The 24,721-nt window shown below is 48.3% G+C and overlaps 2 protein-coding genes across 2 annotated transcripts in view; one reads left to right on the top strand and one right to left on the bottom strand.

Annotated features, from left to right (window-relative positions):
• Positions 1 to 3,973, top strand: part of TPD52L1 (TPD52 like 1) — a 36,395-nt gene extending 32,422 nt beyond the window's left edge. The window contains exon 8 of the mRNA XM_075553733.1: positions 2,954 to 3,973. Within this exon, the coding sequence (XP_075409848.1) occupies positions 2,954 to 3,073 (120 nt within the window). The 3' untranslated portion in view covers positions 3,074 to 3,973. The remainder of the gene's footprint in view (positions 1 to 2,953) is intronic.
• HDDC2 (HD domain containing 2) lies at positions 1,052 to 24,197 on the bottom strand. The gene is made up of 7 exons (XM_075554600.1): positions 24,051 to 24,197; positions 22,029 to 22,150; positions 19,905 to 20,007; positions 15,394 to 15,462; positions 8,855 to 8,993; positions 7,504 to 7,621; positions 1,052 to 4,680 (listed from the first exon to the last, which is right to left on the bottom strand). Exons 1-6 carry the CDS (start codon positions 24,132 to 24,134, stop codon positions 7,524 to 7,526), a joined length of 615 nt encoding a protein of 204 aa, XP_075410715.1. The 5' UTR covers positions 24,135 to 24,197; the 3' UTR covers positions 1,052 to 4,680; positions 7,504 to 7,523.
• Between the last annotated feature and the right edge of the window lie 524 nt (positions 24,198 to 24,721).

The following is a 24,721-nucleotide window of genomic DNA, read 5'->3' as shown; positions in this document are numbered from 1 at the left end:
TTCACATCCGACTCACCTTTCACTCTCTCCTCGGCCCCTCCTATAACCTGGGCAATGCCTCCTTCCTCTTTCTCGGCCCGCCCAGGCAATGGAGAACAGCACCCTTAGCAATCATTAAGGATGTCTCCTTCCTCCTTCTCCCTGGACTACATACTTGTTTAAAGTTGCTTCATGTTGCTTATTTTCTCCGTAGTTTACTTTTTCTGTTTTAAATCCCCTACACGTTACGTCTTTCTTCAATGGTGGAACCCAACGCCTTTTCTTGGGGGGAGGGACCTATGAATCAGATGGATAATGGAAATCCCCTGCGGTCTGAAGGCTGCCTTTCCCTTCACATGTTCTGCTGCTCCACTTGGTTTTTAAAACACCACTTATAGCAGCGGTTTTTGACCTGTGGGTCGTGACCTCTTTGGGGGGGTGGAAGGACCCTTTCACAGGGGTCACCTGACTCATAACAGTAGCAAAATGACAGTGAGGAAGTAGCAATGGGAAATAACTTTATGGTTGGGGGCATCACCACAACATGAGGAACTGTATTAAAGGGTCGGGGCAATAGGAAAGTTGAGAACGACTGACTTTTTGGGATTCATGCTTATATTTGTCTTCTATCCGACTACTGACAGTTCTCTGTAAGAAAGGGGAGGTCCCCTCGCCATCTTTGCAGTCTGCTACACACCGTGTGGCGTTTATACCCAATTGATTGGTCGCCTTCATACTTCATCCCCCTATGAAAAACTTTCCAATTCATTATCATAAAATTGTGTCCTTCCTGCTTAAAACCTTGCAATGTCTTATGGCAGCTCAGCCGGTGTCACCTCTACAGCTGACGGCACGCTTTGTGTGTCATCTAAAACCATCCCCTTGAAGCCGCACTTGCCACCGCAACGGCTCTATCCATTTGCAGGCCCACCGTATCTTTAGGGCACCTTCTTTGTAAGGAACGTATTACACGATCTGAATAAAATCTTTAAATAAAAATAAAAAGCAAAGAATGTTATCTTCGCCCCATCCCCTTCAATCAATTTATAAGGGATCAGGAAACTCAACTCAGTTGTTCAAATGAAAATTTATGCAAGCAGAGTTAACATTTTCAGGACGCAGTGGCCAAAAGATTGTCAGGTGGAAGGATCCACGAGAGAGAGGCTCCTGGCCCCATGTCTCCTCCTGAGCAGGTCTTTACTCAAGTCTTGCAGTGCGTAGCCATTACGCTCACACACCTGGGACCAACCCCTCCGGTATTCCCTTGTTTCACTCGCCAAATTGTTTATTTCAAATAGGCGCACTCCTGCCTTGTACTCCAGAAAAAACAAGAATGAACCAAAGCTCAGAAGAATACTGAAGTAACTGGTATTCATTCAGTTGGATGAAAGGAGGATGGAAGTGGGGAAGAAAAAGAAAGAGGAAGATGGAGTTTGTTAAAAATGGTCTGCATTGGTGCAGTCTCTTCTCTACAGGCAGAAAAATCGCTTAGCTGTAAACACTCCCCTTCCACGTGCTACGGCAATGTGCAGACAAGAAGCTGCCTGCACTAATTGAGTCAGCAAACTCCTGGCCATGGGCAGACCCAGGCAGAGGCTAGTTTGTTTATGGCCCACAAGCTAAGAATGGATTTTACAATTTTAAGTAGTTGGGGGAAAATGTAAAAGAGCCTAATATTCTGTGCCATTAGAAAGTTAAATGACAGGAAGGTCATCTTCCAGTGTCTATACATGAAGTTTTCTTGGAACACACCCAAACTGCCTGTGGCTGCTGCTGCCGCCGCCGCCGCTACGACAGCGAGGTGCTGGGTGCTGGCAGCAGAGGCTGATGGTCGTGAAGCATCAACAGTTGACCTCTCTGTAGGAAAGGGCTTTCTGAGGCCCTTCTCTAAACCCCAGTGAAGTGCTCAGTTTGGTAAATCTGTAGGCCAAGCAGCAGGGAGGGCTTTTAGTCAGAGTTGGAGGAACTCGTTTGCTTGTTTTTGCAATGACTGAATTGCTTTCGCCTGTGGTTAAAATGTATTGGTTGATTTTCTTAAAGGCGGGCCAGGTGGTGCGTTTGGGCTCCACACATTCCTGTTCTCCTTGGTGACCACCTGGGTGCTGCTGAGCTGTAGATAACAACTTGACCTTCAAAGCACACTTAACCGTTCTACACCTTCCCTTTGCACATCTTAATGACTAAAGAAGGTCAATGTGATTACTAAGTCTTGCACCAAGTATTTTAGATGGTTATCTATGCTTTTATTTTTTTTAGAGACCCATTCATTTCTTCCCATTTTGCTCTGCTGTTTATATATTGATACAGCACACAGAAAGGAAGGTTGAAGGGCATTATTGCTTTGTGATTGGGGGCTGTTTCTCATAAAGACAAGTGCCCCGGCGGTGTGACAGGGCCAGTGCCCACACCCATCCCTACCTGGCAGAGCAGCGACATTGAGAAAGCACATTCAGTGAAACCACTTTGACTGTTCTAGACTGTTTTTAGAAATCCAGACAAAGAAAAACCGTGGGGCCTATTCTGACTCATATTGTCTTTGTCAGGGCATCCAACGAAGTCCCCAAGGGAAAGACTCCACTGAAGCCACTCAGTAAAGCTGTCAAATTACGGGGAGGGGGTGTGTAAAATCTAAAATCCAGTGCCGTTTTGATTAAATTGGGTCTGAGTAGTGGGCAGGGGCTCCCACATCCACAGAGCTGGCTGTGCTCATGAAGGGACCGGGGACCTTAACCAAGGGGCAGAAGAGATGAGGCTGGTTGCTAACAGTCTGATGCATCATCAAAATGTGGACCCCTGTCCCCAGAACCCAAGGGGTTCTGACGGGTTAGCACTCTGTTCTAGGAAAACCTCACGACATCATTTCCATCTTGGGGGGTGGGAGAGCCTTTCTGAATTTGAATTTCTGACACTCTTATGAAAGCATTCTATTAATATGAAACCATTCTTTCTCCTTTTTTGCGTTTGCCCATTGTAGACGAAAGTAGGCGGGACGAACCACGGCGGAGGCAGTTTTGAAGAGGTGCTCAGTTCCACGGCCCAGGCGAGTGCCCAGAGCTCAGCTGCAGGCACCCCAGGGCAGGCCCAGCAGTGCTAGACAACCTTCCTCACAGACCCAGACAGGAAGACCAACCCCCCTTGGGAAAGCCCAGAGCCCTGTGGCTTAGCTTCGGAGCCTCCCCACCGAGTCGGAGGACATGATTCCCCTTTGTGTTTGCGTTGACACCCTGAGTGAGTCTTCAGATTTGCCATCTTTTAAATGTCCCATGTGGAGCCAGCAAGGCCTGTGGTTAGTCCGCCCGTCTTTCTGTAATAGACCGCTCATCTTCCAATCATGTAACTGGTAATTACTTGCTTTGGCTTTGACCTTTGATGACAAGCATGAGGGAAATACCCCTTTCAGGGCCGTTAGAGGAACTGGATGGAGCTCTTTATAACTGGATGGAGCTCCTTATCAATGACACACTATGAGGTTTACTAAATGATCAACGATCTTCCTTAACAATATAAATCATATATATTGATTTCCACAGTTAGATACACTGAATGATAAGACTTTGAATTCTTAATATAAGTCTCATAAGTTCTGGCCCCACAAGGGTTGACTCTGACCCTGCAGCTGCTATTTCAATCAGCTGCTACTACCAAGGAGGTGGAGAGAAGACTGGCTCCTTCGAGTACCAATGACCCCAGCTCCCCGGGGTTGCTAGACGCTCACATTCTAAAATTCGCTCCAGTCTACCTAGAATGCTTCTTAACTCAGGTAAAGGGTAGTGGAAAATATTTGCCAGTTGTTGCCATTTATGGAGAAAAATATCACATTTATACAGCCAGGATCCCTGGAGCAAGTACCTTTTACATTTCAGATTGTACACCTCTCTTTTCTTCTTCTAAATGAGAATCTGCATTCGTTGTTATTAGTGTCCAGAGTTATAGTTCCTAGACAAATTTTTGAAATGCATATTCAGTAGACCTATTAATTAAAAAGCACCATTTTAAAGCTCCACAAATTGTCTGTGTGATCTATTTGTACGTCCACTGCTCTTCTTAAAGGGTTTATAGTGAAAAGGAAGTGGACAGATGGCCAGAGTTGAGTTAAAGTCAATCTGAATGTTTCTATTCAAATTAATGGCTTAAGATCATTTCCACCCTGAGTTCAGGGTCCCATAATCTCAGAGGCTGGGAATTTCAGCAGAGGGAACATGGCTGTGAACTGCATCCACAGCCAACAAAGAAACCCTGCTGGGAAGAACTTGAACATTCTCATTTTGTCTTCCAGCCAATGGGCTGAAGGCCAGGTCACAGAGGGCTTAGAAGCCACTGGTCAGCTAACCAAATGGGTGGAGTTGTGAGTACCCACAGATGCTCCTCAGAACAAAGGCCTGGCAATCTGCCTTGGAAAATCCAGCTGTTGAAAACCCTGTGGCGCACAGTTCTACAGACCCAAGTGGGCGGTTACCATGAGGATGGCCACGAGTCCGCGTCCGTGGACTCCACGCCACTGGTAGCTGGTGGAGCTGCGCCTTAGCTAATGAGACACAGTGTGAGAAGAGACACGGTCAAAGAGGCAGCGAGAGTGAATTTAAAACAATGCCGACCATTTCAACCTCAGCAAGCAGCTGCAGATCGGGCCCACGAAGACTTCATCCCTGCCCACTGCAACCGCAAGCCAGCCAGGCTGTGCTTGAGACGTCAATCCGTGCGCTGGAGGACAAATGAGGGAGAATGTCAACAGTCTGCACATGAATTGAAACTGACAACAATTATTGAAACAATCAGAAATTGCAAAAGCAACTATCAGACAAAACAACGTGGCTTTTTAAAAAGTGAGCCATTTGGTATGGCAGCTATGATGGGAAATATTCATGTTGTCACAGTATAGCTTCATGTTCTATCTCGTAGAGATTTCAACTACGGTAACTCATGCCAGCAAAGTAGTCTGCATTTTACTCTAAATCAGCTTTTTATCCAGTCCCATAGAAAACAAGACATTTATTCTTCACGATGGAATGCCTTGACCAGCCAGGCTGTTTACCATGGAGCAGCACAGACTCAGAGGCAAAGCAGGGGCAACAACATGGTTACCTAACACTGGGAATCGAAGCTGCTCACCGCGTGATCATTTATTTTTCCCAAACTACCTTGTCAGCTTGAAACATGTGAAGCTTCACTAAGAAACACAAGGAATACTATGAACTTCGACCCCAACCCCCTCCTCTCGTGATCAAATGGAAGCTTAGTACAATAAAGGCAGCTGGGTGAAGAGTGAAAAATGATTTAATATGAAATGTACACATTTTTTCCAAAGTTGGTGTCATAATAAAAATTTTAAAATTAGAGCTCTAAGGTCACTTTTGATACCCTCTCTATTCAAGCATGGTGGATGTCTCCACGGCTGCACTTCACTGTGACCTTTAGTGCACTGTGCAGACCAAAGCAAACCAAAATCATGCCGGCCTCCTTTAAATGCCAACACTGGCAAGATGCTCCACTAAAACTGCCGAGGACCGAGGGGCCGTTTCTCATTTTGAGACAGATTTTTGTAAATACACGGGCACTCGAATTAGGTAGCAACTGGTTCATGCCACACCACAGGGAAAAGCAGCATGGAGGGATTGCTTTGCTGCTGAGTCTAACCCAAGGCTTATTTTCTGAATTGTATTGCGATTACAGAATTTGCTATTAAGGCAAATTTCAGGCAAGTAGATCCCTTTTCTAAAAGAAGACTTTTCAAGTGATTATATGTAAATATTTACAGACATTGCTGGTGGCTTCAATATAGCTATCTTTTATGGATTTTCATTTTATTTTTTTCTTACTAAACGAGATTTTATAGCAGTTTTATATATGAAATTTAAACGCATTAGCCCAGTGAGGGTGATTCAGTACTAACCATGAATTCCCTCTTGGTCCAGTATATGATCAGTTGGGGTAATAGATCAAGGGACCAGAATTCATCCGTACCAGTAAAGGTTTCCTGCGAGTGCGCGGCTGTTTATGGAAATTACTGCAAACACGACAATTCTCAAAATGGAACTCCAGAGGCACAGAGAAATTTCTGGTTATAAATATTTGAACTTGATCTGGGGTTATTTTGTATCCATGTTTTCATGTCAAGACAGAAAATATGCCACTCCTGATCGATGGACGGTGTGTCTCCACCACAACCCCAGCAGTAAGTACAGTGCGTCCCTCCTGCCTCTCGATGCAGGGCAACCACATGTCCATCTTTGTGCTGCTGCTGAAAAGATCATGCACCTTGCTTCCTGCAGACTAGGTATCCATGGATACCGTGAAGGGTTTCCAGAGAAACGAGCAGCCTAACAAGCAGTCTGCAAATGCAAAGTGGCGTTTGAATGCTAAGAGCAGGCTCTACTGTCCCACACCAAGACGCCAGGCAGGCCTACAGGGACCGGCTCTGTCCTTGCCAGTCAGGGGTGGTGCAGCATCGAAAAGCAAGCATTATTTAGATGAAGGTTTGAATGGCCCGTGGATAGGAATAAATCATAAGGAGATGAAAGGGCGACGAAGGGAGGAAACCCGTGCTGTGTGCTCACCGAAAGGCCCACTGAAAGCAGTCATGTACTTCCCCAACGCCCAGCTGAAACCCTGGTTGCACCGTGGGTGGATGATCTGCTAGCCTAAAGCTTGGCAGGTCAAAGCCACGAGCTGCTTGCGAAAGATGGGGTCCTGTGCTTCTGTAAGTATTAGTGCTTTGGAAACCTAAGGGGTAGTGTTATTCTGACCCATAGGGTGGGTGCTACAAGTTAGAATCATCTCGTCAGCAGCAGGTTGGGTAAGCCTGCGTACGTATTTCTCACGGGGGTTTAACATTGGGACACCAGACGGTGGCAAATACACGAAAGGAAAGCGTGTCATTTGAAAAGTGTTGTATGTTCCAGTGCACATCCCAAGAGAGAGGGAGGGATGGGAGGCAAGCTGGAGCATGGGAGCCGGTTCCCGAGTCTGTGATCAGGGAACTGAGGCAGGTCACCGGGGCAGTCAAAAGCCAATGCCGGTCATCATTTGTAAAAGGCCGCGTTCCATCTGAGAGTGCATTATGAATACAGATTTACGGGCCGCTACCCAAGCCCGGTTCATCACTAAGTCTGTGGAAGGATCTATTCTTTTTTAAGAAAATCATTTTATTGGGGGCTGTCTATTCTTAAAAGCAATTATAATTAAACTTTCAATCCAGTGAATTGATCCTTCAGGGATATAGGTCATCAATTCAAAATCAGATGGATTCAACCCTCTAATAAACACTCCATGGTTTTAAGCATTTGACATCTACTTAAAAGGTAGCCCTCTCCGCCTCCCACCCCACCTACCCTCCGGTTTTCACGTGTCACAACTGAATCACCACATCCTGTTCCACAGCTCCTTTTATTGCCCAAATCACATCACGTGGCTTGCGTGGCACCCAGACAAGTTGAAAGCAAACAGACTCCCATCTGGGGAAACCAACAGATTGACGGGCAAATACAACGCCGTGAAAAGGGGAAAACAAAATCACATGTCAGTTACCGGACGACAGCCATAGACTCTCAGGGGCGGGGCTCGGCGGCGGCGGCGGCTATGCTGCTGTTCCTTTCTGCCTCAAGTTCAGCAACAAGCTGGACTATTTCAGGGTGACTGAATTTTCCTGTAAAACAAAAGATAGGGAGGGGAAAAAAGACATTCTCACATTCCCAGGAAAATCAATCCCTTGCTCCCTCTTGAACCCAGAGCTTGTCAGGGGCTCAAACTTGCCAGAAGTTTGGCTTAAATGCCAAAGCAGGATCCCAGCATCCCTGGGCCTCTCAATGAGGCCACTTCTTCCTCACCATCATCCCGGCCCAGTTCCGGGCCTGTCTTCCGTGCTCTTCCGGCCGCTCTCAGACCCTCCTCTTCCTCCTCTTTAAAGACAACACCACTCACCGACCCTCCACCTCGTCATGGTTCAAAGAACCCTTGGTGACCCTCTTTGTGCCTCAAGACTACGGCTTCAGATTCATTCTCTCTCCCTGTGAAGGTCCTGGCTAAGGTAGGGGTGGCCCCCACCTATCAACCGAGTCCCAGCCTGATGGTATCTCCTTTGTATAAGAAGGAGATGGCGAGGAGTTGAGACCTCTCTCTAGACCGTCTCTGTCTGCCGGAGCTGGCTTGTGCATCTGGCTCCTTCATCTCCTGTAGCATCGCCTGCCAATCCCAGGAGCCATCCGGGGACTATTGACAGTGGATTCATTTGCTTCTGCAGCCTGTGCCCCTCAACATCGCTGCTTTGGCTTCCTGTTTGCCTGTGTGCACAAGTCTGACTTGAACCAGAAGGAACTTCACCTGCCCCTTTAACTGTATGAGCCGATTATTGCTATAAATCGCTTTCTACAGACAAACACACATCAGTTACTGGCTTTGCTTCTCTTGTGAAAACAACCAAGCGCGCTCTCTAACGTTATCTATTATGATTCTCAGTCACTTCTAATGACACGTAGCAACAACCTGGCCCTTTTCAGAAATCTTCTCTTCCCCTCAGCCGCCTCCTCTGAGCAGCACGTCTGGAATTCCTTCCTGTTGGCCCGAGTTATCCCTGCTCCCAAACTATCCCTGCTCTCCTCTTGACCAAAGTAGGGCGAATACTCTGGTCCTCATTTCCAGAGAAGAACACTGACTCAAAAGGCCAGGGGACTGCCCAAGGACACACGGCCACTCCGTGACAGAGCAAGAGCGCGGGCACCCACTGAGTCTATGTCGGCTCTTGCCCATCCCTGACTCCACCAGGAATCCCCGTGGAAAAGGGGGGGGAGAGAGTCTCAACAGGCGTTTTCAGTCTCAGAACTGCACTGCACGAGGAGGATGCCAAGCTAAAGCTGAGTCCCACTGGAAACAGCTGGAGTACCTGCTGTGGAATCGTAGAACTCTTGCAATCTCCCGGGTTTGCTCTCCAGGTCTTCGTACTCCGATGCCTGTAGAATCATCTCGCACAGGTCCAGCTGCTTCACGTACTTCGCTTCTGCACTGGATTGGGTCTCGTACTCCTAAGTGAAAGGACCGTGAAGCAGTATGATGCTGGCTGGCAGGAGCGGCGGCCCCAGGACAATTCTAACGGGCACCAGAAATAAGAATCACAGCGAAAAGGACACCTCACTGCACAAAGAGGCTCTCACTGTCCTTTTACAGCTTGAGATCCATGTCAGGAGGGGCTCCCAGTCCATGTAGCCCACCAGAGGCCAGGGGGGTCTCTGGTTCCACTTGACACTTCCAAGCTCTATCTTCAGGCATACTACGCTGCCTTTATTTCAGTATCATTCATCCGTCTATCATCCACCCGAGCAGCTTAGCTCTTGCACCCTTTACACTGAAGCGCAACGTGCATTTTATGATTCTCCAACTTTTATTTCCCTCCCATTTCGTGTCAGTGTCCACCCCCACCCCACCTGTTTAAGTGAACTTGAAGCTTTACCTAAACCTTTTGCTCTGGGTTACCGCCTGGCAATGAAAGTCTCGGTCCTTACTTTCGACGCCAACTCACAGCTGGCCCCTGTGCTCTGCACTGAGTTTTCAGTGGCTGGTTTTTCAGAAGGACACCGCCAGGATGCGCCTCTGGGTGACCTCCCACCTCCCCGCTTTCTCTTAGTGGTTGAGAACATTACTGCGTGTTCCACTGAGGGACTCCACTTTCTACAGAAGTGCGAATTACATCAAATCCGTCTAGCTTTGACCCCCAAGGGCCTGGTGTGTTTTAGGAGCCCTTGTGGCGTAGTGGGTTACACACTGGGCAAGGTCAGCAGTTCAAACCGCCCAGCCACTGTGAAGGAGGAAGAGGAGGCTTTCTGCCCTCACAAAGATTTACAGCCTTGGAAAGTCACCAGGGCAGTTCGACTGTCCAGAGGGTCACTATGAGTCAGAAAGGACTCGATGGCAGTACATTTGCTGCTTTGGGGAGGGCTGTTCATGGGTTGGTTGTGTTGCCCTGGGGAGAGGCAAGTGATGGGGTAAGAGGAGAGCAGGTCTTTAACATCTCCACTCCTCAGGGGTCCCTCCCTGCTCAGTGCAGACCTGCAACAAAGTCTGCTGCCCAGAGGTCTCCTGCACAGAGCGGGACCAGAAGCCCCAACTCCTACGACGCTCGGTCATTCTCTGAGGACCCAAGTGTGCCCAGCTGGGTTCCCTGCAAAGTCCCTGTTGGTGATTCCACCCCAGACGTGTCTGGATAGTGACTCCGGCACGCTCTTTGCCACACAATGTGACTGAAAACCACTGGAAAGCTTCTGGGTTCTTATGAAACGCCTTATAAAGGCTGCTATTTGGATACTGACAGAGTTCCAATTGGCCAGGGAGATCGCCCGACTATGTAACTACGCTCTGTCTTACTTCAGTTGCACTTAAAACAACTGTACCTTGCTTAAGTGTTTATTCCTGTTCACACACAGACGCTGACACTTAATCTATGCAAATTCCTTACTTAACTAAAAGAAGTGGAGCACTCCAAGCAAAGCAGCCTAGGGGCTTTCTTTGTTGGCAGTGAGAAAAGAAATGCTTCAGGAGCATGAGAGAGTCCAACACATAACAGATTCTGGGGTGCTTATAGATTGTTCTTATAAACATAAACTGCTGGGGTTCTCTTTCAAGAGAAAGCTGGCTCAGGTGTTCTTCTATTTTACTTTCTGGCAAGGAGAGAGGGCAGGGAGGGCAGGGATGCACACAAAGCTCTGGGCTGACAAGGGGCCAGGCCAACGCTGAGAGGTAACTACAACGAATTCCTAAGCCACAATCTCTGACTCCCACCAAACCACCTTTCCCTGTATGGGTCTGGTAAGACACTGGGGGAAGATACTGACAGGATGCACCTGTGAGTGACTGCCACAACATTCCCTGGAGTGGCACCCTGCTGTGTAAGACATTAGCCCTCTGAGAAGCAAGAGGAGGAATCTCAGTGTCAGCTAGAGTCAGGAATAGAACAGGTCTCCTGGACCCAAGATCCCTGTGCACCGAACCTCCTGGATCCAGATAACAAGTAACCATCAACGAGCAGCAGCAGAACCAGGAGCCAGAACAGGGGACAGAGTGGTGGGCTTCCCAACCCAAGGGGCATGTTAAGGTAAGTGCTTTTGCATAAGAGCCTGGCTGGAGGAGTGGGGGTACCTCTGGCACTTAATTGGGAAGTTGGACTTGACCCATGGAAATGACGCCGAGAGCTTTCAGGCTGAGGCTTCCTGCAGTAGGGAACCTCTTGGCACTTAATTCAGGGAGCTGAGTTTGCTGACTTGGAACGAGAGCTGAATGCCTTTGGGTTGAGGCTTCCAGGGGGGTGGTATGCCGCCTGGGGCATTCATTAACAGACGTGAAACTTTGTAACATGTCTGGGTATACAACTTCCCTGAGTACTTCTCAACGGCATTACAATCTGTTAACTTCTTTGATAAACCCTTTAATCTGTGAGGTTTGTGTAGCCATTGCAGTGGATATTAGAAACTAGAGAGGGCAAACAGGGAACTTTAAGGAAGACCTCACGGGCTGCAAGGAGAACTGGAAGGCGACCAGGTCCTGAAGGCCTGTGCTTTACGCTAAGGGGTCCCGGTTTCATGCTGCAGCTAATGCACATCGGGCTTTCCAACAGTGAGACGCCAGATCAGGTATGTCACTCGGAAGGGTGCCTCTAGCTCAGTCTGATCCATGACTAGGTTCAACTTGTGCCCTAGCAGAGCGGCTATGAAAATTTGGCGTAAGATCACAATCATAAAGATGGGCAGAAATGGATGAATCTGAGAAACATTAGGGATGAGGAACAGAAACAAAGTATTAAAGTGAAGGAGAAGGAAGTTAATAACAGCTTTTGGCTTCTAGCTAGGTAGATGGTGAAAATGATGATGGCAACATGTACGAATGTGCTAGACAAAAGGATGTATGTATGGGTTGTGATAAGAGCTGTAACAGCACCCAAAAACCTGATTTAAACAAAATAATCCATTTTGGGGGGGTACCCCTCATATGTGTGGATGAAGTGCCAATAAAACCATTTTAAAAAAGAAAAAAGAAAGGAGACACACAAAACTGACAGAGCCGAGCCCAGAGAGCAAAAGCAGATGCTCGGATCCCATCTGCCACAGCATAGGGACCGTGACATTCCTGCGAAGCTGAACATGTACGGGGGCCCCTTCAACGGAAGTTCTACAAGGGACCCAGCCTCAATTTGGGAGGAAGCAGAGGGAATTCCGCTGCAGGTGCCTGGAGGGCCTGCAAACAAGTGCTCTCAGCACCGAGAACAACGGCGGCTCACCAGTCCTCGGTGTTTAGGAGGGGTGGCTGCCCAGAGCGGCCTGTCCCCTCCCAATGTGGGGGAGCAGGAGGGCCCAGGGCAGGAACTCACACAGAACAATGCCTGAGGGAAATACACTGAATGGGTGGGCATAAAGAGAAGATAAAAGAAAATGTCTAGATAAAAAGGGGGACGGGGCACAAAGCCAGCGATGCCCGGAAAGATGAACTTCCACAGACAGCAAAAGTGGCAGCTCTGTGGAGTCGGAGAGGCTCCCGGAGCCCGGCCTCCTTCAGGAAAACTAATTGTGCATCCCGACGAGTAGACCCCAGAGCCCCTAACACTTCCCATGTGCGTCTAACCCCTCTCACGGGAACGGACTAGAGAAGAGGGGTGAAGGGAGGCAGTGGTCGGTGCAGGACAAGAAACAAACAATAATTTATAAATTATCAAGGGTCCATGAGGGAGGCCGGGGGAAAGGAGCTGATACCAAGGGCTCAAGTATAAAGAAAATGTTTGGAAAATGACGATGGCAACAGATGTATGTACGAATGTGCTTGACACAATGGATGGATGGATTGATTGTGGTAAGAGCTGTGAGAGCCCCCAATAAAATGATCAAAACAGAAACTTACCATGTGAGAAAGAGAATAAGGAACAAAATTAAGATTTTTACAGACAACATACACCACAAAGAAGCACTCAAAGAGAAAAAGGAAAATCAAACCTGTAGCGCATGATTGCAAAAGGAGATAAAACTACATTAAAGACGCGAAAGAAAAACAAAAAAAGAATTAGAAAAAAACTGGAGTCATTTTACAAATGAAGAGTGTTCAATAAGGAACAACATGATAATTAAACATTACATCCAAGGGGGATTCAAAAAATTCATTAAAAAAAACCCTATGACTGGGGGTCCTGCCCCCTAAGTCTGGCGGGAAACAGCCCAAGAGCAGGTGAGCCTCCAGGCATTCACCTGGGGGCGCAGCTTCCCCCAAGATATGCCGCAGGCTAGATCTTCAAAGCTAAAGGCAGGCAGTGGGCTAGACAGCTTTCTGTGACCCTTTAAAAGAATTGCTTTCTCTCGGCTTGCTGGCATTTATCACATTTCTACAGCAAACGATAAATGATAATGGGGATGTTTAAATGCCTTAAACAGGTATGACTCTCGGGCTGATAGCTGTTTATCATGGTGAATGGCTGTGATTAGCAGTTCAATAATCAATCAACGAACATTTTCTGTGTAAGTAGGACTATTCTAAATTCGATGGATTCTGAATAAACAGAGTTTCTTAAATTAAAATCAAGATACCGCATATACTTGAGTATAAGCCGACCTGACTATCAGTCAAGGCACCTAATTTTACCACACAAAAAAAACAAAACCAGCATTAAAAATGTGCTGGAAAACTCAGCGTATACACAAGTATATACGGTATATGCATTGGCATCATGAACACACAGAGCCACACAGACTTGTTCTCTTAATCAACAAATAGCACAGTGAGTGGGGAAAATGTTGACTTAGGGGTTGGGGTCATGGCCTGGCTCTGCCACCCATTACCTCAGCCAAGGCAAAACAGACAGGCAAACAAACAAACAAACAAACAATACGGCCCTTAGTTTTCTTAGCCAGAAAACAAGGGAGCTGAAACCAGGTTTTCTTCTGGTTTTAACGTCACAAATCTCTATACATAAGTAAAGAAGTCCAACACTGACCGTGAGAGTCTAACATTTAAATGCCTCTGAGGGAGAAGTCAACACAACTATTACCCAGCATTCACCCACCAACCACTTATGCTCAAAAAAATGAGATGAAAGATTTTTATCAACTTCTGTAGTCTGAAATGGGTCAAATAGTCATTCAAGATGCACTGGTAATTACTGGTGATTGAAATGCAAAGGCTAGGAAGGAAGGAAGAACCGCCTTTGGAAAATCAGATGTTGGTGACAGAAACGATGCCGGGGATCACATAACAGAAAATGTCACAAGGCCAACCACTTGTTCATTGGAAAGACCTCTTTTCAACACTGTAGACAGTGCCTTGGAAACACAGACCTCACGGCTGCTATCACAGGCATCGATGGACGACTGGTGCAGAAGGAGGCACGGGAGAAGCCCCACATGACCAGTCAGAACAGGGCTGCGGCTGGCTCTGCAGCAGACCGTCACGTGTCCACATGCAAGCTGACACAGCTGAGGGAAAGCTCAGACCGTCCAGGAGAGCCAGCATGACTCTGAGCAGAGACTCCTCCTGGATTTTGAGAACACCCCAAGAATAGATATGACTCACCAAACACGAATGACCAAACGCGTCATGGAGAGACATCAGCACATCATGCAATGAAGAAACCAGAAAGTCATTAAAAAGGCAAAAAGAAAGAAATGACTAAAAGGGATGTGAGGAGACACTGAGAGCCGCTCTGGAACACAGAGAAGCCTATGAGCTAGACTCAAACCCCCTTCTGAATTTCCTGAAGCCCATGCTTTTTTCAAAGGGAAAACCAGGTGGGTGTGGGCTGGGGAGGCAAGAGACGAGGGTAAAGAGCAAGACAGTCGGGGCCCGGACTCAAAATCCACACCAGGCACTGTGACGGCAAGAAGCATGGGAAACCTGGAGGGAAAGCAAATTCATGTCAGACTGAGAAATGCCCACAGCAGCGGGAGTGAGAAACAGGCACAACCAAGGAGTGAGCCAGACGGCATCTTCAGACAAGGCCAGCCAGCCAGTCGTGCTGGGCCTTACAAACACAGGTACAGTCAGTTCAAGTTAAAAAGGAACTCTTATTTTTACTGAATTTTGTCCCCCCAAATTTTACCTATCCACATTACCCAATTTGGAAGTAAGGTCTTTGGCAATCTAACCCAGTTCACATGAGGTCATGAAAGTGGGCCCAAATCCATATGGCCGGTGTGCTTCTAGGGGAGGAGAATCACATGAGAGGAGAATCACATGAGAGGTCGGAAATGCCCGGGACTGACCGCCACACTGGGAGCTAGTAGCAGGCCTTTCTTAGAGACTTCTGAGAGGTCGAAGCCCGCTGATACGTTGATTCCAGACTTGGAGCCTGAAATCACAGAACTGCCGAAGAATAGACTGCGGTTGTGTCAAGCCACCACCATTGTGGTCATGGCGAGGATTGCCTCCGGAATCTGAGCCGCAATCACATGCACTTACTTCCCAAAGGTCACAGATCTCCTTTCTGAGGTCCTCGGGTAGGAGCTGGGTGAGCGCTTCCAAAGCTTCCTGGAAAAGCAAACCAAGAGTTTCCTTATGTTCAAATCCAACAGCCAGTCTACAGAAGCCAAGGGAAGGCAGGAGGAAGGAGGAGGCACACACTGGAGGACATTAATAACTATTTATTCACCAGAGCGGCTGCACTCAGCACGCCCGCTGCCTATGAGACATAAAAGGCATGACAAGATTATGAAAATATCAGAAAGGCAAGGATTTTACATCTTGTGGGTGAATCACAGCCTATCCATGCAAATGTCGACCACAGTATACCATTCTAAAGAAATCTAAGAATAGCAAAGGAACACCGAATGACATAGTTCAAAGACTGTTCAGTAGAGATCATGTCCATTTTCTATTGTGAGCATGCTATAATTACTAAACTTAAAAATACTATCCAACTGCAAAATTGTTATTAACATAAGGGAAATTACATGATATGATGTTGTAGACTCATCTGCTTACAGGCTTAAAAGGGGGTATTAAAGGCACTTAGTCAAACCCCCCATGTAATATCTGAATTCTTCAGTAGCATCCAGGAACATCTGTCCTCCTCCATAAACATGTCCAGGGGTAGGGGCCGTGGTACCTCCAGAGGCTGTCCATATGGATGAAGCACTTTCTTATATTGATCTGAAAATTGCTACGAGCAGTTCTGAAACCGGAGCCAGATAACCCAAGGTCACCTGTGCAACTGGCCCAGCAAAAGCTGAGAAGTCACCTCCCTGCCACCGTGAGACGCCTGCGAATTGCCCATACCCAGAGAAAAGCCAAGAGGAGAGCGCTCAAATGGCAAGTGTTCGGTGACAGGTCTAGTCTCCAGAATCCCAGGAGATGCTGTATTTTCCATGGCTCTTCCCCCACGTCTGAGTTACTCCAGGATCCTTCTAAAATATCACCTCATTAGGGCATGAGGTGTGCAACGGGATCCAGTTTCGAATTCCTTCACCAGCCTGAACCTACCCCTCGTAATTTGCTTCAGTTCCTCAACAGAGTAGCCACCAAGATTAGGGTCCTTGGAAAGAAGCCTGTTACAGGAACCACATACAGGTCTCGTCTCAGACAAGGAGTTGGGGAGAAGTAACAAAAATAAAGATGGGGATGTGTGTGCATACATGTGTGCGCTTATCACTGGGCGGGAAAAATGCTACAGAACACAACCACTTCCAGTGCAAATCTACTCTTAGGCAAGGACGGCCAGACTTGGTCTCACATACTTTGGGTTTTGTCAGGAGACCCTTCCTGGAAGAAGGACATTCATTGCACTTGGCCGGGGGCAGCAAAAAAAAGGGGACCATGGGTTGACACAGCGGCTGCACCGATAGGCTGAAACCTAAGAACAGCTGTGACGGCGGCACGGGACCAGTGTTTCCTACCGCTCAGCGCCGCCTGGAGGGCTCCGACAGCGCGCCCTCTGCTCAGAGGCCCCAGCACCGTCCGTCTAGAGCTGGCGTTCCTGGCCTGCCGCCGAGGGAAAGGCCCTTTGCTGCGTGGTCTGGAGCAAGTCTTAAGTTCTCTGTGCCTGTTTCGTCAAGAACTAAACAAAGAGAACTTTAGTACCAGTCTCAGTTACCAGAGCATCAAAGGAGCTCACATGGAGGAAATGCAAAGACAGTGCTGGGCACTGGCTGAGCATTTTAAGTGTTTAAGATTAGAATTTTCAACCTGCCCTTAATGGTATGACATTCAATAACATTGGTCCTTCATTTTCTCCTCTTTAACTTTTTTCATCAATATCAATGAACCACTTGAGAAAATATTTTTCATTGTCACCAATCAGAGATTTCTTTATACACATCCAAGAAACATAGATATTTGTTCATTCCCTTTTATCTTAAAAGAATGAATCGAGTAGCATGTAGACAGGTATACCCAAATCTAAGTTTTCAGAATAAAAAAATAAAACTCTTACGTTGACAGAGATTGACGATTATGTTATTCACTCTGAGGTTCTACGTCGCAGGGCTGAGTGTAGTGATACATGAGGTCTGACCACATGGAGTGAGTTGGAGCCACAGCCTGGTGGCGTACTGTGTTACATGTTGGGCTGCTAACCACATGGTCAGCAGTTCGAAACCACTAGCTACTCAGAGGGAGAACAATGAGGCCTTCTTTTCCCGTAAAGAGTCTCAAATTCCCACAGGGGCAGTTCTACATTGTCCGATAGGATCACTATGCATGGAATCAACTCAATGGCAGAGCAAGAGGGAGAGAAAGACTCTTGCTAGTTCTGCTACTTTGTCAATCACATCCAGTTATAAACTTCACCATGCCTGAATCCACCCCATTCTTTAAAAATGCAAAAACCAAGCTCAGAAGACAAACACACATGCTGTTGTTCACTTCCTGAAGCCGAGCAGTATGTTTCTACTCGATGTCTGTTGCTGTCAGACCATCAAGGGAAGAGGGTGCTGTCCTTCACATTCCGCGTGGTCCACACGCATGTGGGGAATGAGCCCCGAAGGACAACAACTCGAAACCTCTTTTCCCAGGAGAGTTTCATGTGTGACACACACTACGGACACGCTCAGGAAAGTGGTCAGGGTCGGGTCAATCTCTCAGCCTCTATCAACAGCTGAATCTGGCTTCAGAGAACACATGGGAAGACAAGGAGATTGCCAGGGCTAAAGAATCCTCGCCCACTAATTTCTCTTGATGGTCACATTGGGCACATTATTATCAAATTATGATGTACTGCACATCTGATTACACTGACCCTCTGAGGTAGAGAACCAACGCTTTGATCTTAAAAAAAGAAAAACGAAGCTATCTCTGTGTGTGGCTAAATATTCTTACTTCGTGTGTAAGTGAGTCCTTTGCAACACGGAACACAAGGAAATGTGCTGGTTAAGAAGTGCCAAAGAACTTCTCAGGAAGCCTCCGTGGCCTGCTGGATAACGGTGCACTGTCAACCACAGAGTTGAAGAGCGAAATCCGCCAGCCTCTGGGAAGGGAAGACGAGGATATCTGCTCTCGTGAAGATTTACAGCCTCTGATACCCCAAACAAGGTCGCTAGGAGTTGGCACAACTCACCAGGAGAGGGTATTTAAAAAGAACTTCTGGAGAGGTTCAAGACATGATCCACCAGCTGCTTTTTGGGAGAAAAAAGCGAGGAGTTACAGTCTCAGAAGCTCATGGGGGAAGTTCTAACTGTCCCACAGTCACTATGATTTGGCATCGAGTTTGGTTTTGTACGTGAACGCACAGGTCAGACCTCTAGACCTGTTCATAAACACTATCTGCATAAGGAATCGATCATCTGTCAAATCTCTCTCTCCCCTAAAATCCTAACGAAGAGCCGGAAAAGGCCCTGCACTATCAGTCTTCTCCAAGCCTTTGCTTTTTAATCAAGAACTCGGGGTTCTGTACAATAGGTTCCCTGGGCCCTTCTGGTTGATATTTATCTCCCCGCAAATCAGCAGGAGTGGGCAGCAAGCAGGAGTTTTAAGGTCCAGGAAGACAGCACCACCCCTCCTCCTGCCCCTAGATGGGCTGTTCAGATTGCCCTCTCTGATCCTCCAGGTAGGGAAGGGGATCAGCAATAGCCAGGACCTAGTTCTTCACATGGCAACAGCAGGCTTTTCCCTCAGTGTTTCGAGTCCCTTCCTACACACTCTGGTGCTTCGGCAGAGAGCTCTGGCTTGTTCCCGTGTAAACGGAACCTCAAATTCACTGTGACCTTCTGCAGGGACCTCCCCCGCCCCTTCTATTTCCACTGAGTCCCGTTCCTCCATCCTTACGCTACTTCATCATTTGAAGAGCTTTGACGCTCCTCATTAACTTCCTGCGACTTCTCCACAAGGTCGATTTCCTGAGATGAACTCCACGGCCGAAGGCTGGAAGCTCCGTTCTTGCCTTAGGAGTCATACTCATTCCTCACCCTGATTCCAGTACGACTTCCTTCCTGCAACTGGGAGCCTGGAGCCACTCATTTTTTTGGCTAGGTGTACAAATCACCTTGGGCGGGTGTGGAGTTTGACTCCACCTCCCGCTTGTGAAGTCAGAGGTCAGTGCCACCTCCCTGCCATTTGTACACTAGGCCCACGTAGTAATAAGAGCCCCAAATCAGCCCATTTGCTGTCCCTGTTAAACAAAACAAAATCTGCAAAAGGAGACCCTTGCTTCTGAATACTAAGAGAGCAAGCCACCAAAATTAACCCACTTATTCCTCAAGACTCTTAAGATTTTGCTCAAATGGTCTCAACAATTCAAAATTATGATGGCTTAAACTGTCCAAGCCAGACAAGTTGCCCACCTAGTGAGAGCTCTCTTAACATTCTCCAGCCCAGCTGCTAAAGCCACATATAAATCACTGGTCATGACCCTCATACACCACCTCTAAGGCTCTGTGTCAAGGTGGTGTTCCTTCTAATGCAAGAGGCCTACGGACCGTGGCTTTTCTTGAGACCCAAGGTTTTCCAGGGGCCCTGTGCACTCATTAGTTCACACTGACCTTTTCCCGCCTGTGTTTTTCTTCTTTGGGGACGTTATCTGCTGGAGCTATGTCCCCCACGATGCATTCTGCCATATCGTGAACCAGGGCTAGGCGTACACATCTAACCGGGCAAGAAATGTGAAACAATCACACAATCATTTGAACTACCAAGTCCTGTCTCTGGACTGCTTTTAAAGTACGTTACACTTTTTTTGCTCTCTACCCTCACTGAGTATTTTAATACTTTCTAAAGTAATTATATTTTCTAACCTATGATAGTTCTAAATCCAAACCGCTAGTGAATATTCAACACCATACACAAGGATGTCAAGGAAAATATTTTTCAGCATGAATTTCTTTGAGGAAAACAGCCAGTTTCACAAACTTCACCGTAAAAGGTTGATCACTTCCATTTACAAAGCCAGGAGATGATCTGATTGCTGTATGTATTTAATGAAATAACCCTTTCTCCCACGTGCTTAGTAGCTTGCTTCTGGTCTGGTTAGATAACAAAAAGAAGTAGTTATCTAGTCACAGGTAGAGTTGGATAGGCTTGGGTCTGCATCCATCTACCACCACGTTTTAGCTGTGTGATCTTCGCCATACTTGCGTTCTAATCTCATTGGCCTTCACCTTATCATCTGTGAAAAAGGTATAGCACTTCTGTGTGAGGTTGGAGTGCAAATCAAATCCGATCACGTGTGTCCCTGGCACATCTTAGTCATTCATTCACCAAACGGCAGAGTGGTGATGACGTTAGTGATTGTATCATTAACATAACAACAACAGAGGCAGGCCATAGGCAAGTGCCGCAGAGACAGTCCGCGCTTGCTTCCATTATTGGCACCATCATTCACGGCCTGGTGGCCCTGCCTCCCGCTTCTCAACCAAGTCAGACACCGGTTCATCTCTACTCATCCCCTCGTTCATTTTGTGCCATTTGCCAAAATGGCAATTCCACATCTTCCAGACAGTAACGGGGTCCTCAGACACCCTAAGCGAGCCCTTCGCTACGATCAAGAGGGATTTACTAATTTCCCGATCACCTCTCTCCTTCCCCCCGCCGGGGCTTTAGTTCCTATGCTCTCCCCTCTGCGCGCTTGCCCGTCCCCTTCTCTCTCTCTGTGTCGTCCACACAGATGCAGCCTCTCCATTCACATCGTCCCAGAACCAGCGATCGCCTCTACTGTGCTAATACTTGGCTAATTATCTGTCATAATACACTTGGTATTTTTTATACAAGTGGCTTGGGGCCTGGGTCATTCTGAATGGACTTGGTGGCATTGAGTTTGGTTTGGGGCTTATTGTTTATAAATAAACGTTTAGGGAGCCGGGAGCTAAGACTATTAAGGACAAGAATAAAGAAAAGGTTCTAAAATGGATTAGGCCAATGACCGCACAACTCTTTTTAATAGGTGGAAACCACTGAATTGTATAGTACGTGAATTACATGCCAATAAAATGGTTAAAGTTATAAATAAATTAACTAACGAGCAAAACTACCTAACTTCTGGCTTGTGCTTAAAGTGTTTGAGACATTTATTGGGTGACGAAAGGGAGGGAAGGGGGCTTCTCGATCTTAGCTCTATCTTGCACATGTAACTGCAAAAAAACACACCATACAAATGGAGGCCAGGCTTCATAAAAGGGGTTGCATAAAAGCCGTAGTGTACAAGATAACGACAGAACTTTAGACACAGAACATTCACTCTCAAGGTCTGGGGTACCCTCAATCACACCAAGATAGCCCAGCAGGCTCTCTCTTACCAAAAGGAAACCCAGAGTCAGTTTGCCACACCTGAAGCCATCAACATACACAGCTGACTGAGCTCCCTGAGTGTGCATAGCTTGCCTCATATAATTTCTGTTGACATGCAAGCCAAGACCTAAGAGTTTGACATGGGCTTCAGTTGTGAAAGTGGTGTACGGCCATGGACCAGACACCCTCAACAAAGCCACTACCCCAGAGGACAGAACCAGGGTTGTAAAGTCTTATGGAAGCAAATTTTCAACTCTTCCTCTCTTACTGCGTGGCTGGTGGGTGCCAACTATCGGCCTTTTGGTTAGCAGCTGAATAACCCCTACACCACCAGAGAGCCTCACCTGAGACCCTCGCAGGCATCCACATTCCCATCTGCTTACCGGTCTTTGTTCAGCTGGTCATCTTTGGTCACCAGAGCCATGATTGCCATCCTATACATGTGATCGGACACACTCTCTGGCTTCTCTACATTTCTGTACACCCAGCCGGTCCGTGGGGTCCTCTGATAAAAATGAAGGGAAAGAACCTAATAAATGAATGCCATTTGAATAGCATGTCTTCAAGAGATATCCAGAGAATAGGCAAACAGGTGCACAGAAACAGTGATTTTAGGGTCTTGCTGAACAATGCTTTCAGAGTAGTATGACATTCTGATGGCGAGATTACATTCTGGGCTGCTAACCACAAGGTCAGCAGTTCGAAACCACTAGCTTCTCTGCAGAAGCTGATGCTCTCTACTCCTTTAAAGCATCAGTCTCAGAAACCCACTGGGGGAGTTGGAATCAACCGCTGGGGTGAGTTTAGTTTTGGAGTTGGTGGCACTGTTCGGTAAGTATTGGATTGCTAACTGCAAGGTTGGTAGTTCAAACCCACCAGTTACCCCTAGGACGAGATGAGGCAATCTATACAGATGTACAGCCTTGGAAACCCTATATAGGATTGCTATTAAGTCAGAAAGGGCTCAGTGGCAGTAGGTTTTGGATTTTAATTACCTCTGAGCCCTGGTGGCACAATGGGTTAAGTATTGGGCTGCTGGTCACAAGGTCAGCAGTTTGAATCCAGCCACTCCAAGGGAGAAACAGAGGCTGTCTGCTCCTGGAAACGCTAGGGAGTCAGGCCACTGTGAGTCAGAATTGATTGGGCACTGGGCTTTTGAGGGGTATACAAATAAGGCTTTTGATTTTGAAGGTCCCTAGGTGATCCAAACAGTTTCTGCTCCACAGTCACACCCAGACTTGTTCCTGGGGAAAAACCAGGGTGATCTGCTTCTGCTCCAATGAGGGCCCAAACTCCGGGATGGAGCAGTACTACTCTGTGACATTGGGTTTCACAACTACAAGGGTTGGATTATTTTTTCCCCTCCAAACGACCAGCTATCAAGATAAGAAGTAAACCCTGGGGTGAAAATTATAAACCCAAACCAGGGAAACCTCCTGATACTGACGCGTAACAGATAAAAATAATACTGTGCAATTTCTTGGTGCTACTACCGAACAAACACTCAACTAACCCTTCCTTTTATTGAAGAGCTATGGAGGATCCGGTGCAAACCTATGTTCTCCTCTGATGCCTGAATTTCCACGTTGTGTTTTCAAACAGTGGCAATCGTGGCTTGAAGTCGCTGGTTTGCTTTGAACTTGGGAGGAATTCATCGGAGATCACTGACTTGGGGAAGCGGGTGGGCACGCACACGGTGTCATTCTCGCCAGGATTATACAAAAGGATGGGACGCTGGCGCGGGGCTGCTAATCGGAGGTGCTCGGTTGGAACCAAAAGGTACGACAATCTACATGGAGGAGGAAACAAACACGTGGCGACCCAGTGGGATCTGACACCACGTGTGTCGTCGGAGTCAGCTACTCCGTCGGCTGCAGAAGCCAGCGGGCGGGGCAGCCCCCAAGGCGCCTTAACCTTCTGGGGGCCGTGCTACTCGGTCCGACAAGGTCTCAAAGAGAGGGGATCGGCTCGCCCGGGAGAGTTGGGTTTTGGTTCCGCTTACATACCACCGTCAGCCGGTCTCCTTTTTCTGGAAGTCGCTGTGACCGAGGGAAAGCCCGCCACTGAATCTGCACCCCAGTTCCGGGGCTGTGGACCCCGGGAAATCTCTCTGTAGGTGGGGCTCTCCGGAGCCTCCCGGCCAATCGCCGCAGTGCTGGCGGCCACCGGATCACCTGACTCGTGCCGCGCGCGCGTCCGGAGACCCCAGCCTCCGGCCCTGGCCCCCGCTCCCTCCACCCCCACCGAAGCTCGCGCCCTGCAGCCACGCGGCTCGCGGGCGCGCGCCCGGCCGGAGCCCAGGCGGAAGGCGGAGCCGGGCCGGAGGCGAGGCTGCGGGGCGCCGGGCGGGCCCGCCTACCACGCGCGAGGCTCCCGGCGCCGCGGCCCGGCCCAGCCCCGCTCACCTTGAGCTGCCCCACCAGCCGCAGGAAGCGCAGCAGGTCCCGGGCCCCGCGGGCCGAGGCGACGGCGGAGGAGACCGAGGCCATCGCGCCGCCGGATACAAGCTGGGGCCCAGCAGGCCGCGCGCCGCTCCCTCGGCCCCTCCCACTCGCCCTCAGCCCCTCCTTCTCAGCCCCGCCTCCCCGACCGGCCCCTCCCTCTCGCCCTCGGCCCCTCCCTCTCGCCCTCAGCCCCGCCTCCCCTGTCGGCTCCTCCCTCTCGTCCTCGGCCCCTCCCTCTCACTCTCGGCCCCGCCTCCTCGGTCGGCTCCTCCCCTGGCGCTTCCGGTCCGGCGTCCTCTCTGGGCAGCTTCTGCGCGCGTGCCTGGCACCCCACTCCACCCCGCGCCACCCAGTGCCTGGCACACACCGGGCACCCAACATTGTAGGCGCTTCTTAAACCCTCATTCAACTTTTAAAGTGATTACAGTTGATGCGAGTCGGAGAATCTGGGGAGTGCAATATTGTGCAGAAAAATGTCCCCTTTCTTACCTTCACTCGCGGTCATCCCAGGTCCAGTCCGGCCCGCAGCCACCCTGTCGGACAGGGCCGAACGGCCCCTGGGGGGTTCTGAGGCTGAAACGCTTCATGGAAAAGAAAGTCGTTTCCAAATGATTGCTGACTTGTGGTTAGCT

Source organism: Tenrec ecaudatus, chromosome 7 (genome assembly GCF_050624435.1).
Source record: "Tenrec ecaudatus isolate mTenEca1 chromosome 7, mTenEca1.hap1, whole genome shotgun sequence".
NCBI classification, from domain to species: domain Eukaryota; kingdom Metazoa; phylum Chordata; class Mammalia; order Afrosoricida; family Tenrecidae; genus Tenrec; species Tenrec ecaudatus.
Note: the sequence above shows the minus strand (reverse complement) of the source record. Positions and strands in the feature narration are given on the sequence as shown.